This window comes from Haliotis rufescens, unplaced genomic scaffold (genome assembly GCF_023055435.1).
Source record: "Haliotis rufescens isolate VD_foot unplaced genomic scaffold, xgHalRufe1.0.p SCAF_7, whole genome shotgun sequence".
Classification (NCBI taxonomy): Eukaryota; Metazoa; Mollusca; class Gastropoda; order Lepetellida; family Haliotidae; genus Haliotis; species Haliotis rufescens.
This window is the reverse complement of record NW_025964361.1, coordinates 10643659-10662304: the sequence shown is the minus strand read 5'-3', so window position 1 is coordinate 10662304 and position 18646 is coordinate 10643659. Positions and strand designations below refer to the sequence as shown.

Sequence of the window (18646 nt, the reverse complement as noted above, 5' to 3'; positions counted from 1 at the left end):
ATATGGACGCCATCACACACATACCGCAGTGTACAGACATCAGTGAGTGAGTATTGTTTTACTCCTGAATGCCACCTCTACATATGGACGCCATCACACACATACCGTAGTGTACAGACATCAGTGAGTGAGTATTGTTTTACTCCTGAATGCCACCTCTACATATGGACGCCATCACACACATACCGCAGTGTACAGACATCAGTGAGTGAGTATTGTTTTACTCCTGAATGCCACCTCTACATATGGACGCCATTACACACATACCGTAGTGTACAGACATCAGTGAGTGAGTATTGTTTTACTCCTGAATGCCACCCATACATATGAACGCCATCACACACATACCGTAGTGTACAGACATCAGTGAGTGAGTATTGTTTTACTCCTGAATGCCACCTCTACATATGGACGCCATCACACACATACCGTAGTGTACAGACATCAGTGAGTGAGTAGTGTACAGACATCAGTGAGTGAGTATTGTTTTACTCCTGAATGCCACCTCTACATATGGACGCCATCACACACATACCTTAGTGTACAGACATCAGTGAGTGAGTATTGTTTTACTCCTGAATGCCACCTCTACATATGGACGCCATCACACACATACCTTAGTGTACAGACATCAGTGAGTGAGTATTGTTTTACTCCTGAATGCCACCTCTACATATGGACGCCATCACACACATACCTTAGTGTACAGACATCAGTGAGTGAGTATTGTTTTACTCCTGAATGCCACCTCTACATATGGACGCCATCACACACATACCGTAGTGTACAGACATCAGTGAGTGAGTATTGTTTTACTCCTGAATGCCACCTCTACATATGGACGCCATCACACACATACCGTAGTGTACAGACATCAGTGAGTGAGTATTGTTTTACTCCTGAATGCCACCTCTACATATGGACGCCATCACACACATACCGTAGTGTACAGACATCAGTGAGTGAGTATTGTTTTACTCCTGAATGCCACCTCTACATATGGACGCCATCACACACATACCTTAGTGTACAGACATCAGTGAGTGAGTATTGTTTTACTCCTGAATGCCACCTCTACATATGGACGCCATCACACACATACCGCAGAGTACAGACATCAGTGAGTGAGTATTGTTTTACTCCTGAATGCCACCTCTACATATGGACGCCATCACACACATACCGTAGTGTACAGACATCAGTGAGTGAGTATTGTTTTACTCCTGAATGCCACCTCTACATATGGACGCCATCACACACATACCGCAGTGTACAGACATCAGTGAGTGAGTATTGTTTTACTCCTGAATGCCACCTCTACATATGGACGCCATTACACACATACCGTAGTGTACAGACATCAGTGAGTGAGTATTGTTTTACTCCTGAATGCCACCTCTACATATGGACGCCATCACACACATACCGTAGTGTACAGACATCAGTGAGTGAGTATTGTTTTACTCCTGAATGCCACCTCTACATATGGACGCCATCACACACATACCGTAGTGTACAGACCTCAGTGAGTGAGTATTGTTTTACTCCTGTCCTGTAGAATGCCACCTCTACATATGGACGCCATCACACACATACCGTAGTGTACAGACATCAGTGAGTGAGTACTGTTTTACTCCTGTCCTGTAGAATGCCACCTCTACATATGGACGCCATTACACACATACCGTAGTGTACAGACATCAGTGAGTGAGTATTGTTTTACTCCTGAATGCCACCTCTACATATGGACGCCATCACACACATACCGTAGTGTACAGACATCAGTGAGTGAGTATTGTTTTACTCCTGAATGCCACCTCTACATATGGACGCCATCACACACATACCGTAGTGTACAGACATCAGTGAGTGAGTATTGTTTTACTCCTGTCCTGTAGAATGCCACCTCTACATATGGACGCCATCACACACATACCGTAGTGTACAGACATCAGTGAGTGAGTATTGTTTTACTCCTGTCCTGTAGAATGCCATCTCTACATATGGACGCCATCACACACATACCGCAGTGTACAGACATCAGTGAGTGAGTATTGTTTTACTCCTGAATGCCACCTCTACATGTGGACGCCGCCACACACATACCGTAGTGTACAGACATCAGTGAGTGAGTATTGTTTTACTCCTGAATGCCACCTCTACATGTGGACGCCATCACACACATACCGTAGTGTACAGACATCAGTGAGTGAGTATTGTTTTACTCCTGAATGCCACCTCTACATATGGACGCCAACACACACATACCGTAGTGTACAGACATCAGTGAGTGAGTATTGTTTTACTCCTGAATGCCACCTCTACATATGGACGCCATCACACACATACCGTAGTGTACAGACATCAGTGAGTGAGTATTGTTTTACTCCTGAATGCCACCTCTACATATGGACGCCATCACACACACATACCGAGTGTACAGACATCAGTGAGTAAGTATTGTTTTACTCCTGAATGCCACCTCTACATATGGACGCCATCACACACATACCGTAGTGTACAGACATCAGTGAGTGAGTATTGTTTTACTCCTGAATGCCACCTCTACATATGGACGCCATCACACACACATACCGAGTGTACAGACATCAGTGAGTAAGTATTGTTTTACTCCTGTCCTGTAGAATGCCACCTCTACATATGGACGCCATCACACACATACCGTAGTGTACAGACATCAGTGAGTGAGTATTGTTTTACTCCTGAATGCCACCTCTACATATGGACGCCATCACACACACATACCGAGTGTACAGACATCAGTGAGTAAGTATTGTTTTACTCCTGAATGCCACCTCTACATATGGACGCCATCACACACATACCGTAGTGTACAGACATCAGTGAGTGAGTATTGTTTTACTCCTGAATGCCACCTCTACATATAGACGCGATCACACACACATACCGCAGTGTACAGACATCAGTGAGTGAGTATTGTTTTACGCCTGTCCTGTAGAATGCCACCTCTACATATGGACGCCATCACACACATACCGTAGTGTACAGACATCAGTGAGTGAGTATTGTTTTACTCCTGAATGCCACCTCTACATATGGACGCCATCACACACATACCGTAGTGTACAGACATCAGTGAGTGAGTATTGTTTTACTCCTGAATGCCACCTCTACATGTGGACGCCATCACACACATACCGTAGTGTACAGACATCAGTGAGTGAGTATTGTTTTACTCCTGAATGCCACCTCTACATATGGACGCCATCACACACATACCGTAGTGTACAGACATCAGTGAGTGAGTATTGTTTTACTCCTGAATGCCACCTCTACATATGGACGCCATCACACACATACCGTAGTGTACAGACATCAGTGAGTGAGTATTGTTTTACTCCTGAATGCCACCTCTACATATGGACGCCATCACACACATACCGTAGTGTACAGACATCAGTGAGTGAGTATTGTTTTACTCCTGAATGCCACCTCTACATGTGGACGCCATCACACACATACCGTAGTGTACAGACATCAGTGAGTGAGTATTGTTTTACTCCTGAATGCCACCTCTACATATGGACGCCATCACACACATACCGTAGTGTACAGACATCAGTGAGTGAGTATTGTTTTACTCCTGAATGCCACCTCTACATGTGGACGCCATCACACACATACCGTAGTGTACAGACATCAGTGAGTGAGTATTGTTTTACTCCTGTCCTGTAGAATGCCACCTCTACATATGGACGCCATCACACACATACCGTAGTGTACAGACATCAGTGAGTGAGTATTGTTTTACTCCTGAATGCCACCTCTACATATGGACGCCATCACACACATACCGTAGTGTACAGACATCAGTGAGTGAGTATTGTTTTACTCCTGAATGCCACCTCTACATATGGACGCCATCACACACATACCGTAGTGTACAGACATCAGTGAGTGAGTATTGTTTTACTCCTGAATGCCACCTCTACATATGGACGCCATCACACACATACCTTAGTGTACAGACATCAGTGAGTGAGTATTGTTTTACTCCTGAATGCCACCTCTACATATGGACGCCATCACACACATACCTTAGTGTACAGACATCAGTGAGTGAGTATTGTTTTACTCCTGAATGCCACCTCTACATATGGACGCCATCACACACATACCTTAGTGTACAGACATCAGTGAGTGAGTATTGTTTTACTCCTGAATGCCACCTCTACATATGGACGCCATCACACACATACCGCAGTGTACAGACATCAGTGAGCGAGTATTGTTTTACTCCTGAATGCCACCTCTACATATGGACGCCATCACACACATACCGCAGTGTACAGACATCAGTGAGTGAGTATTGTTTTACTCCTGAATGGCACCTCTACATATGGACGCCATCACACACATACCGCAGTGTACAGACATCAGTGAGTGAGTATTGTTTTACTCCTGAATGCCACCTCTACATGTGGACGCCATCACACACATACCTTAGTGTACAGACATCAGTGAGTGAGTATTGTTTTACTCCTGAATGCCACCTCTACATATGGACGCCATCACACACATACCGCAGTGTACAGACATCAGTGAGTGAGTATTGTTTTACTCCTGAATGCCACCTCTACATATGGACGCCATCACACACATACCGCAGTGTACAGACATCAGTGAGTGAGTATTGTTTTACTCCTGAATGCCACCTCTACATATGGACGCCATCACACACATACCGTAGTGTACAGACATCAGTGAGTGAGTATTGTTTTACTCCTGAATGCCACCTCTACATATGGACGCCATCACACACATACCGTAGTGTACAGACATCAGTGAGTGAGTATTGTTTTACTCCTGAATGCCACCTCTACATATGGACGCCATCACACACATACCGTAGTGTACAGACATCAGTGAGTGAGTAGTGTACAGACATCAGTGAGTGAGTAGTGTACAGACATCAGTGAGTGAGTAGTGTACAGACATCAGTGAGTGAGTAGTGTACAGACATCAGTGAGTGAGTAGTGTACAGACATCAGTGAGTGAGTAGTGTACAGACATCAGTGAGTGAGTAGTGTACAGACATCAGTGAGTGAGTAGTGTACAGACATCAGTGAGTGAGTAGTGTACAGACATCAGTGATAAAGGGATGAGAGATGAGTCCTATGAAACAATTGATATTCTTAGCAAATGCAAACAGAATACATACTTTTGCGCTTAAGATAGAAAGTATCATGACTTGAACATGTGGATTGAAATTAACATTAATTCAGGCATAATATCGTGGCGGTGGGGTAGCCTAGTGGTTAAAGCGTTCGCTCGTCACGCCGAAGACCCGGGTTCGATTCCCGACATGGGTACAATGTGTGAAGCCCATTTCTGGTGTCCCCCGCTGTGATATTGCTGGAATATTGCTAAATGCGGCGTAAAAACATACTCACTCACTCACTCACTCACTCACTCAGGCATAATATCAGGAGTGATAACAATTCCGATGCCACAAGAAGTAAAACGGTAAAAGTTGAAAAAATATCCAAATGTTCCAAAATATGCCGAATATTCACAAGCGTGTCAGAGTCCCCCTCTTCTCTATATACTGGTATATTGTTTTCATATAAAATTACACCAAGACCTACAACGGGAGGACAAGGCTGATAGTATCTTAGTTTTCTTGTCCTATTCAATATAAACATGTCTTAATTTACACATGACATAAATTCTATCCCGGTATTTTTGTGTGAATTGAGACGTAAATACACATGACATAAAATCTATGTTAAAATGTGTAAATTGGTCTGAAACACACTGTTGATATACTGGTATATTTATAACTACGAATAGTGGTAGATACGTCAAGTCTAAAAATAGCTGGGAAAACCAATGATATCATGAGTTGACGTGTGGCTAAATGTATTCTTCATCCCTCCCATGAAGGAGACAGTGTGATAGATGTATCGAAGGTTTATAAGTTATTGCTGTCTTGCATTTGCAACAAACCTCATTTATACCCACATATTATACGTAACTTAAGACAAATTATACTAATTCCTACCGATCTGAAAACCACTTTCAAACCACTTCTTCATTGATTGCAACCATGTTCATGAGTTGGCAGTGCCCCATTTAGCAACGTGAGGTCTATTTTTAGACGTGCTTTTAATGCAGCTGTAAATATATATGAAGCATGTTATGTACGTGGCCAGTTTGAAAGTCTTGTTGGAGATAGGAGGAGACTTTCCTGGTAGGTTATTTATAGATTAAGCAACATGTAACGTGGAGACTTATGTGCATAAGTTGCTGGGGGTATTGTGAAATAATTCCGCTCTAGACAAGTATTCATACATTAGTGTACTACTCGACTTTTGATAATCAGATGTCACTGTATTTATATATAGACTCGCCGTATTACATAAATCAGTTATATATATCGTCGAAAGTTTGAAATGTCCTATCATAGATGAAGTAGTATGCCTAATTATTATGTTCTTGTAGATAGATATAACATACTGGTTATCTCTACGGTTAACCATATCGATAATCGGTTATCGAAACTGGATTTGGAGTTGGAGTTTGAATGTCCATTTGTCTGAAAGGTTTTTGTAGGACATCTGCATGCTCATTTTCGGTATATTATGATGCTGGGATATTACTGTATGTATACATTTGCAGTTATTGCATGTACAAATTGTACCTGTATATCCATTGGTTGAGAAAGGGTCACACGATTTTCTTTAAAACACTGTTTTGTCCTGAGACTCATCCTCCCGAGCAGCGATCAAAGACAGTCTGCCCTGCGTGATGAGGCTAATGGACTCAAAACAGAAACTCTTTTTGTAAGAGGCGACTATCGGATCGGGTGGTCAGGCTCGCTGACTTGGTTGATGCATGTCATCGTATCCCAACTGCGTTGATCGATGCTTATGATGTCAATCACTGGATTGTCTCATCCAGACTCGATTATTTACAGATATATAGCTGAGAATTTTGCAAACAAACAAACAAAGGAAATTATTTTCAGCCAATCAGCTTGTTCAGGAGCAGTATCTCCTGGAACACCTGAATATTATTTTTGACTTTAAAATATTATTTTTGCTTTTGTGTAATGAAATAACTATTGACCACAATTCGGGCAAAGTTGTAGCAGTATCACGAGGGGTACATGGGGTTTTATGCGTCCCGCGTTATATAGGTCTCTAACAAGGGAAGCATAACACCCAATGTACCCCGAGTGATACTGTTGAAACGAATTGGTCTTACCGACATGTTTTAATATGACAGTGCAAAGAATAAATAAATTTAAAATGTATAAAATAGATGTCCGATTGAGCTGGGGTTAACTTATGTCACGTGACTTTCATTGACTCGGAAACAGCGTGCGGCTTTTTGCTTCGAAACGGGGTATAAGGGATTTATTCAACATATCAGAAATCCACGTGCAGCCTGTCTTGTTAGTTGCGGGGTATAAATTTATTCTCCGACTGAGAAATGTTTTTCCTTCCAAGGCGGGATACATATCATTCTATCAAGATCACATGAACCAATCAGATCTCATCATTCTGACTTTGAGGTATGAACATGTTTCATGGACACAACAAACGTGTGTTAACCTTCGCCGCTGGCCTCGGTCAATATCAGTTTCTAGGGTCCATTAAATCTCATGAATGGACAATAATTGATAAGCACACATGTAAGGGACATTGTGACTATTGACAGACTCAGAACTCGATCTATGTATAAAATAGGCTCACTAATGAAACTACTACATATTATCGTCTTACACAACAATGGATGACAGTGTTACAAGTCTAATTCAGATAACACATCGCGATTACATTTGCTTTTTGTACAGACAATGTTGACTAAGGCTACAGTTCTCTTGGCAATCATTACCCTAGTCGTGGGTGTTGCTGTCGACACCGACTACTTCAAGTGTCACCGGGACCTCTGTCGTCGTGGAGAACAGTACTGTGTGGAGGAGAGACAAAGATGTTACCACTGCGCTGACGTAGCTCACCTGTGTAATACATCCGAGATCTCGCGAGAATGCGACAGTTATTGCAACCGTAAGTACTGACATAATTATCTTCATTGTTTCTATATGTTTGCTAGGAAATTTCTAACTGCAGATGCTTTCAAAGTATCTTGATAATTAATGCATGCTATTTATTGTTACAAGGTGTTTTGTACATTTGGATAATTAAATCGTTAATCCGTGAAATTAAAATAATATTTTACATATATGTCTTACGTTCTTTATTGACATGGCCAAAATGTTTTATTCATAAACGTTCATTTGTTTCACAAGGAGTTACACTGGAAGAAATGACAAAGAAGAAAGACAAGACGTTTTCCGAAATGACAGACGTAAAAACAAAACTACACAGTGAACAAAATACAACAACAAAGATGAAGATGACGATCACAAAGTTGAACACGATGCTGTCCCAGTTGAATGAATCACGGAATGCCTTGTTGGTTGACAATAGGGAATATAAAAGACGCCAAACTGAGCTCGAAGGTAAGATATCTTTTGAACACGATTGCTATATAAGCTTTGTGTCATTGTACCTTTATATCTTCATGATCATGTTAAATATCTAATTCTGTTGTGTTTGTATAACGAGTGATAAAGTTGAGTATCATGCCTCTATTAGTACCTTTACAGCCATATCACATGTCGTATGTGAGACCAAGCCTGACCAGCGTTGTATTAACTTCATATCGTCGTGATAACGTCTGAACAACGTCGTCACAACGTTTCATGTTGCAGCGTAGGAACGTCGTAGGAACGGTATATGGTCGTGGCAGCCATTTTACAACACAATGACACGTTTTATTAATAGCGTGTAAGGAGCGTGATATTGTGAAACCAATTTTAGAACGTCGTCACAATGTTTTATGTTTGCAGCGTTGTGACTACGTTTAAGAAACGTTATATGATCTGAAGAACGTTTAATGTCTGAAGCGTCTATTCTGTGTCTGTGATAATGATTGGAAGGATTTGAATAGGAACCACAATGGTATGTTACAGATGTTGTCAAGCAGAATGAGCGGTTGAGTGTCATCCTAATCGGCGTGTGTACAGCGTCTGGTGTGTTGGGGGTTGTGGTGATCATCCTCACTGGGATCCTTTGCTCCAGATGGTGCAGGAAACAAGATAAAGTCAAATCTCCGCCGCAACATGGAACTGGTAAGGTAGACCTGGTATTGCTACATTGGCTGTACTATTGCAGAATCGGCAAGTATGAAATTTCAGAAAGATATTGTCCGATATATTGACAATTTCAGCATCAACGTTATGTTCGGAATGATTTTTGTGGACAAAGAAAAAGTTTAAAGTTTCCAAGTTTATTGTGGATCTTGGATATTTAAAGAAGTATTTAACATTCCGAAGGTTTTATAATCTCAGGGCCTCTATATATTAACCGAGGGGTCTCGTTTAACCACCAGACTTCTATTAAAAACCGTACCTCAATTTAACACAGGGTTTTGGAGCTGATTAAAAAATGTATAATGTATCTTTGAGAAAACATCCACGTGATATCCAACATATCATGTTTGCATTTTGATACTGGAAATACTATATAAGTAGACAAGGTTCAAAAGTGAAACATTATTTACATTTGAAAAGACATACACATAAGTACAAATATCAATAGGATAATATGCTGTCTTTTGTAATTCTGAATGTCTATATTGCCAGAGTGCCACAGTGTCACAGCGCCAGAGAAGGAGAAACTGATCTTATACCAACTGCCCGGTCAACTTCCTGCCCTGCTAGAAGGTGCAGGAGACTATGTGACGATAGACACGAAGTCTCACACAGTCGATGCTGAAGGTGCCATCATCTCCCGTGCATCAAGACCAAAGATGCAGCCTTCCTGCATCGGCGACATGAACTGCAACAACGGCAGTGCACCACCGGCATATGAGACATATCTGGACAGTGGACATGCTTGTTGAGATGCTTCTGTCGAGAAGGAGATGAGAATACGGACCTACTGTCCGCAAACACCGTTTCACTATAGGCAGAGATCATGCATGAGATTTGGCTTCTTGGAACACTCCTGAATCACAGATACTTTGGGGCCGATTATTTCATATTTTAGGAGGAAGCAAGGTTTTTTTTGTAAGGGGACAAACATGTTGTCGGTCACTACATCATGAACTACTATTTTGACAACACTATTTATGGGTCATCCATTGTATATAACAAACACTGATTTCTTTTTTATAACCTGTGTGTTGTTCTCCAGTATTTTGTGAATCACATCCTGAAAATCCAAGAAAGCCTCCTCCACACAAACACCTCCAAAAATAGCAAATAGCTCAAGCTGACCATTAAGATTAAGACGATGTTGTATTTAAACATGCGTCGTTTACTGTAATAGCATGTGTTGTACCTTAGCCACGAACATATCTTATCATCAGTTTGATAGTAATTCAGAAAACATCGCCGCGAATAGCTGCAAAATTGCTGATGCGGCGTTAAGCAATATTCACTCACTCACTCATTCACAAACACATGCTTATGATATGGTGGGTATCGCACAATTGACTCTTAGGTGTGTTATCTCTGGCGTTGACGTTGTGGTTATAGAAAAGGCTTTTTCGCTTTTATTTGTATAATAAGTTATGGTTTTCAAATACAGCAGTGATAATGATTAAGAATAACACAAGTAACTGGACATTTGTTACAAATAAATAGTAAGTGTGTTATTTGTAAAGAATGGCCAGTTACGTGTGCGTTATCTGACTTAAATTACAGCACCAAAGTATCAGAATTATGCAAAATCAGATTTAAAATACAGTGGACTACGTTTATAACGAACACTCTTATAACGAACTGACGGATATAACGATGTTATTTTTTGGTACCGAACATTTGCTGTTTATACATGTATATATGCTTATAACGAACCTCGTTTACATCAAACTAAAATCAGTGGTCCCTTGGATCATGAGTTCGTTATAACCGTAGTTTACTGTACAGCCTAGAAGTTAAGATAAATAAATAAATAAAAGTAAATACAGTGTAAATACATATATGCTGCACCGAAATTACATGCAGAAAATTCGTAATACACGTGCATTACACTCTTTAACCTGAAGGGGGCACGGGTGGCCCAGTCGTCTGAGGCGCCGCGATTCGCTGTGCTGAGTTGCGTCCCTTGGGCACGCCAGAAACCTATGATTGTGGGTTCGAATCCCGGTTCGCCCCGATTATGTTTCTAGGTTTGTCAGCACCGTACCCGTTCTCGTGGGTTTCACCGAAGTGGTAAACGTCTGAGACCTGCATCACTTCGGGCTTTCCTCCCACATTAAGCTGACACGCCGTGATATAACTGGAATACTGTTAAAAGCGGCGTTAAACCCAACTCACTCACTCACTTAAACCTCAATGTCCGTAAACATTTGAACTAGACCTATATTTTACTGCACGTTTATTTTGTGCAATTTGATAATTGAAGCCACTATATTCGTAATGCGCGTGCTTTGAATTAATACACGGGCTTAAAATGTGCATTGTAGAAAGTAGGTCAGTGAAGTGTCAGCTCGTTACACATGAAAAATAGTGCAGCGTCATAGTTATATTATAATACAAGTCCATTCAACGGAAGGTGTTGGAGAAGAGAACACAAATGGATCATATTATGTCAACCATCAGAACATTATCATAGCGTCACCTCAAGTTAAGCCGGATCCAGTATTTTCAATTGCTCGTTCAAGGTTTCAGTTCAGAGGTTGAAATTAATGCCTTACGAGAACTTGACACTTTGTCATTGGGATAATCAGTTTATTGACATATTGGTCTTCACGTAAGAAGAAACTGGACCAGTATGGTTGTATTCGGGAGGTGAGATCTAAACTTGTTCAGCTTGTGGTTTTGCCCAAAGGATGCTGCGCTTGGAACGAGGTCTGACGTATCGTTGATTCGGGATCCACAGCAACCTCACGTCATTAACCCTACTTTGAATGGCAACAGCACTATTGTCGTGGTAATGGGACTTTTGTCACGAAAGAAATGTAGAACTTAAAGTTTAAAGTGTCATATTTTAATTTGTTAGCATAATATGATGATTAATGAATGACATACCACCCAGTGTGTAAAGGTAAACATATTAAGTGCCGTTGTGCGCGGTTTAAATAAGCGGTAAGGCAGCTAGTCGTCAGCACGCGACACATGGAACACTCCATTATTTTCCTGAAAAAGAGAGAAGTGATTATCGTTTAGTAAGCATAACATTCTTACTTTATATTCCAGGGCCTCTTACCACTAAGCGATCGTAACTCTAAGACAGTCGTAAGTCTATGTTAAAGTATGATAGTTACGATCGTCTTAGCGCTACGATTGCTTTGTTAAACGGATCCCAGACCTTGGCAGGTTATTAGGCGGAAATAATCTCAGAGGTGACGGATCTTATTAATTTGTTTCTCCCTTTTCATTTTATATTTTGTTGTTGATATTAAAATGTCAATGTTGTACGTCAGTGGTGTTTATGCTTCTTGTTAAATGATTTATTCCTTAAAGATGAGACATTGTACTCCTGTCTTACGAAGTGTAAAAACCTCGCCAGCTCGACATTCTGAACTCAACATATCACTAAAGCTATGAAGTTATGACCCTAGCAAAATCAGTATATCTCTTTTGTAATATGTATATCGTGTCGCCACAACGGTATTACGCTTGTCTCGAACAACGGATAATTCGATATATCGACTAAGAATACATAATGAATTATATATCAGTATGATAATGGTAGCTTGCAAAGCGACATTTTTGCCTAATAGTTGTGTCGAACTTCGGATATCTCGATGTATTTCCGATGGGCACAGGACTTCGAGTTAACGAGGTTTTGCGGGTTTCTCTTTTATAATATGTATGTGTTTATATAAGTTGATATGTGGTAGCTGGAGCACTAAGTGATGTTGGTTTAAGAAGTGTATCTTTTTCCATATTGGTGAAACTCACGAGGACGTGTGTGGTGTTGACAAACCTTGAAAATATATTCAGGGCAAAAACGTATTCAAACCCACAACAATAGGCGTCTGTCACGCACAAGGGCAGCAAGGCATTTATATTTCTCTCTTATTCTTAATTATCAAGAAATAAATGTTGTCATATATGTACATATCTAAATCGTGTTCTGTTTATTATTTCTGTTTATTAAATAAAATAAAAGGAAATTCAATTTAAAGTTCCAGTGAATTACCCATTTCGCGATCACTGTCATCACTGATCTTGAGTGATCTATTCATATACATTGTACATGTCACCGCTTTGTTGCCTTTTACGCCCAATGGAATCTGTTCCCGCTGATAATCAAGACTGGTTATTCTTTGTCGTTCCGGGGGCACGGGTGGCCCAGTCGTCTAAAGCGCCGCGATACGCTGTGCAGAGTGGCGTCCCTTGGGCACGCCAGAAACCTATGATTGTGGGTTCGAATCCCGGTTCGCCCCGATTATGTTTCTATGTTGTCAGCACCATACCCGTCCTCGTGGGTTTCACCGAAGTGGTAAACGTCTGAGACCTGCATCACTTCGGGCTTTCCTCCCACATCAAGCTGACACGCCGCGATATAACTGGAATACTGTTTAAAGCGGCGTTAAACCCTACTCACTCACTCATTCACTCTTTGTCGTTCCCCGGCCAGCACCATTCCAGCTATATCCCGGCGGCCTGTAAACCGGTGACTGAAAGCATGAACAACAACAAACACCATCAGGGCACGTTGACCCACAATCAGCCAAGACACAACGCCTGACCACAGAAGCCCATTTAAGTCCACTCTTACAATCGGGGGCACGGGTGGCCCAGTCGTCTAAGGCGCCGCGATTCGCTGTGCAGAGTTGCGTCCCTTGGGCACGCCAGAAACCTATGATTGTGGGTTCGAATCCCGGTTCGCCCCGATTATGTTTCTAGGTTTGTCAGCACCATATCCGTGCTCGTGGGTTTCACCGAAGTGGTAAACGTCTGAGACCTGCATCACTTCGGGCTTTCCTCCCACATTAAGCTGACACGCCGTGATATAACTGGAATACTGTTAAAAGCGGCGTTAAACCCAACTCACTCACTCACTCACTCAATGAGCTACCGGGGACCTCAGAGACGCTTGGCCCGGAACTCCTAAACGGGGTTTTTAGTTCGATATGTTCATGTAATGTTTATATGATATTTTTAATACATTTTCGCAATAAAAGTAACACGTACATGTATGTATGGAATTTGGCTATCTCGCATTCTCGTGTTTTGGGGATATCTACCTCGTTTGCAAAGGTCGAGATCGCGAGAATGCGAGATCGCGAGAATGTCACTTACAGTATTCCATACGTATGTGTAGGTTTCACGCAAATGTATCAATCTTGCTTCTATTGCTGTAGTGTCTTATCAAACATAATATGATAAAAAAACAAATTTCACAAGACACTAATTATAAACATAGATACCCTCGAACACATATTCTGGTGCAATAAAACTATAACTATAAAATAATATAATATAATAGAAATCCTATCAAGCCAATGGATATCGAGATCGTCTGCTCTACAACCATCACATGTATCTGTGTTCAATGAATGAGTGAGTGAGTATGGTTTTACGCCAATTATTCAATATTCAATATATATAGTAATATTCAAGCAATATAGAAGGGCACACCAGAAATGGGCTTCACACATTGTACCCATGTGGGGAATCGACCCGGGCTTTCGGCGTGACGAGCTAACACTTTAACCACTTGGATACCCCACCGCCCCTGTGTTGAAAGACCGCATATTACATATGCACTTTGAACATATATAATAACTTGATAAATATTGCGTGTTTCATGCATGACATGAACATAAATTAAGTCAAGTTCGTTGTTTCGCAGCTGACATTGCATACATGTGGAATAAAAGTCGTTGTCAAGTGGCGTTAGTAAGTTGTGAGGTGAGGTGAGATGAGGTGAGGTGACTTAAGGTGAGGTGAGGTGAGGTGCGGTGCGGTGAGGTGAGGTGAGGTGAGGTGAGGTGAGGTGACTTGAAGTGAGGTGAGGTGAATTGTCGCTTAATGTCGGTTAGATATTTGCACTTATTTTGCGACGTGAGTGCATGTTTGGCTGTGTGTGTGGTTGCTTGTTCTAGTCCAGACAAAACGACATCACTGCCACATAAAGTGACATAAAGCGACAAAACCCTTTCAATATCCAATAGAAATCTTTGCATAAAGCAGAGTCGATTGTACAATTCCGACTATATCATAAGCATGTGTTTATGAATCACTATCAAATAGTAATGATACCAGGTGTTCGCGAAAAGGTGAGCGTATCCTGCCCCAACGGCGGCTCCCGTCGCAAACACATGCAAAGTCAAGTCAATTGTTCACCCGAAAAATTATAGGAACATATGGCACAAGTCAAAATAGGGAATTGCATCGGACATCATTTTTGTCACTGATGCGTCAAACGTGGCAATGCCCTCCACGTGTCTACCATAAAACGCTTTGAAAGCTTTACTGAGGCCTTGATCAACAACTTCACAGAAAGCCACCAACTCACAGAAACCTATAATCATGGTGTCGAGGTGATGTGGAATGTGGTTCAAGATAATTGCCCTCATGTAGCAAACAGTATGCACAAGTGTACTAGTCTGGCAGTGCAACTCCACTGAGATACCATGCCGCAGTTTAACATGGATACCTCACTCAGTGAGTGAGTGAGTGAGTTGGGTTTAACGCCGCTTTTAACAGTATTCCAGTTATATCGCGGCGTGTCATCTTAATGTGGGAGGAAAGCCCGAAGTGATGCAGGTCTCAGACGTTTACCACTTCGGTGAAACCCACGAGCACGGGTATGGAGCTGACAAACCTAGAAACATAATCGGAGCGAACCGGGATTCGAACCAACAATCATAGGTTTCTGGCGTGCCCAAGGGACGCAACTCTGCACAGCGAATCGCGGCGCCTTAGACGACTGGGCCATCCGTGCCCCCCACCTCACTCAGACACAGTATACTGACTCCGAACCGATCACTTGTATTATTCCGATTATTATTTTTATGCCGAGCACATGGCGGGGTTACAACTTTAAAAGTGTTTTGGCATGACGCGGCCGGGGTAGGAATCACCGACCTTCCGCACTCTGGATAGACGCTGTATGCACTATACCACGGAGGCGGTCGGAGTCAGGTAGAAAATATGATACCATATCATAGTGTCTGAAAATAAATATTGACGATTACGCAATGCACATGACATTTAGCGTTGTGATAACATTAGTGTCATAAAAGTGCAGTGTGTACGTCTCTTCATGTACAACTCATGCTGTTAAGTGCACTACAAACTGATCGAGATAAAATAACGAGACATGATAGCGTGTGCTGTCTCCTTAAACACTTACGAGGACATACATAACACACCGCCGTCTACTTACCTGCCAAGCCTAGGACATTGAACACTGTGTAGTTACCTTATCTGGATTGAGCCCGTCCGTTGGGAGGATCAATTGTTAACTTTCAGGGGATCTGCCATGTAGGATAATACAAATACAAATGAATTACAATACGGAACAACGTCATGCATTTTTATATGTATACACGTAGAGTAATCTCACATGGACTCACTAACATGTAGGCGAATATTCTTTCCAAATTCACGGACATAATGTGTGCTATATTTAAACAGCGATATGCAGGTTAATATTATATTTGATCACACTAACATGTGAGGTAATATTACACTTAAACACGCCGATATGGAGGTTTATATGTATAGGATAAAGCACGACTCCGAGGTTATGCTTGGGGATGTAAAACCCGAGGCGACAGGGGAGAGGAAATGTAAGACCGAGGTTATATAATTATGAACAAACTGCCATGTAGGGTAATATGACATTTAAACACAACGATATGCAGGTTAATATTATATTTGATCAGACTAACACGTAGGGTAATATAACACTTAAACACACCGATATGGAGGTTTATATTACAGTTGAACATACCAACATGTAGGGTAATATTATATTTGAACAAACTGGCATGAAGGGTAATATGCCACTTAAACACATCGATATGCAGGTTAATATTATATTTGATCAGACTAACATGTAGGGTAATATAACACTTAAACACACCGATATGGAGGTTTATATTACAATTGAACATACTAACATGTAGGGTAATATTATATATGAACAAACTGCCATGTAGGGTAATATGACTTTAAACACAACGATATGCAGGTTAATATTATATTTGATCAGACTAACATGTAGGGTAATATAACACTTAAACACACCGATATGGAGGTTTATATTACAATTGAACATACCAACATGTAGGGTAATATTATATTTGAACAAACTGGCATGAAGGGTAATATGCCACTTAAACACATCGATATGCAGGTTGACATTATATTCGAACACACCCACATGTGGGGTAATATTACACTTAAACACGCCGATATGGAGGTTAATATTTTATTGGAACACGCTACCTTGGCGGATAATGATACACGCAGACACATCAACATGCAGGTTAATATAATAATTATATTTGAACATGTCAACATGTTGGGTAATATCATACTTACACGCACCGATATGCAGGTAAATATTATATTTGAACACACTCAATCCTTTATTTCAATATTGAGGCCTCAGGGCCACGTACGACAAATGCTTTGAAGGTAGTTTTTAACACGCGAGCAGCAGCAAATATTTACAAGTGTGAAGATCGGAGATTGATGGCACCTTTAACGTAATTTACAAAATGTTTTAGAAAACTTACATCGGGTGACATATTTAGGGAAATATTTTGAACGAATATCAAAGCAAAATGAATTTTATTTTCAAGTACATTTAAGTTACATATGGAAAAAAACTCAGTGTCTCATTGATGCCCTTTCCAACACGCTGACATGTAGGGCAATATTATAGTATTACTTAAACACACCGATTTGCAGGCTAATAATATATTGCAACACACTAACATGTATAGTATTATTACACTTAAGCACACTGCCATTTAAGATGTTTTTACAATCAAACACACCGATATGCTGGTTAATAAAATAATTGTTTTGTTTTTTGTTGGGTAATATTACATTAAAACGCACCGGCTCATATCATGTTTGAACACACACACGTGAATGATAATATTACACTTAAATATACCGATATGCAGATTAATATTATATTATATTATTAATTAATATAATTATATTATTAATATTATATTTTAACACACTGACATGTAGGGGAATATTACACTTAAACACACCGATATGTAGGCTTATATCATATTTGAACACACTGCAGTGTGTTATAATAACACACTTAAACACACCGATATGTAGGTTAATGACATGGAGGGTAATATGGCACTTAAACAAAGTATCATATAGGGTTACATTGCATCACAATATGATAATAACACTTGTTCACAGCGAAGCATAACGACCATCTAATCAAACAAAAGATCTCTTACTCTAATATCTTAGTCTACAGACCAAAACCACAAGTAAACACGTGATAAAAGACGCAAAAAGTTTTATTCGACAAAAAACATGAAACCATATTACAAAACAGTTAAGCAAATAACAAACGATTCTCCACCGCCATGCTGATCATGCAACTGCCCTGTTCATGGTAAATTGTGTGGGCTCCGT

At 40.7% G+C, this 18646-nt stretch overlaps 1 protein-coding gene across 1 annotated transcript; it reads left to right on the top strand.

Moving 5' to 3' along the window:
- Positions 1–6155: 6155 nt before the first annotated feature.
- LOC124114663 lies at positions 6156–13135 on the top strand. The gene is made up of 5 exons (XM_046475340.2): positions 6156–6235; positions 7844–8057; positions 8300–8512; positions 9026–9184; positions 9698–13135. Exons 2-5 carry the CDS (start codon positions 7847–7849, stop codon positions 9955–9957), a joined length of 843 nt encoding a protein of 280 aa, XP_046331296.2. The 5' UTR covers positions 6156–6235; positions 7844–7846; the 3' UTR covers positions 9958–13135.
- The last annotated feature ends 5511 nt before the right edge of the window (positions 13136–18646 follow it).

What these genes read in the sequence shown, in the direction of transcription:
- LOC124114663 (XM_046475340.2), top strand. Translation starts at nt 7,847, where the DNA reads ATGTTGACTAAGGCTACAGTTCTCTTGGCAATCATTACCCTAGTCGTG. An exon ending in ATGCGACAGTTATTGCAACC is followed by an intron (nt 8,058 to 8,299) that starts GTAAGTACTGAC and finishes TTGTTTCACAAG; the next exon opens with GAGTTACACTGGAAGAAATG. An exon ending in TCCGCCGCAACATGGAACTG is followed by an intron (nt 9,185 to 9,697) that starts GTAAGGTAGACC and finishes CTATATTGCCAG; the next exon opens with AGTGCCACAGTGTCACAGCG.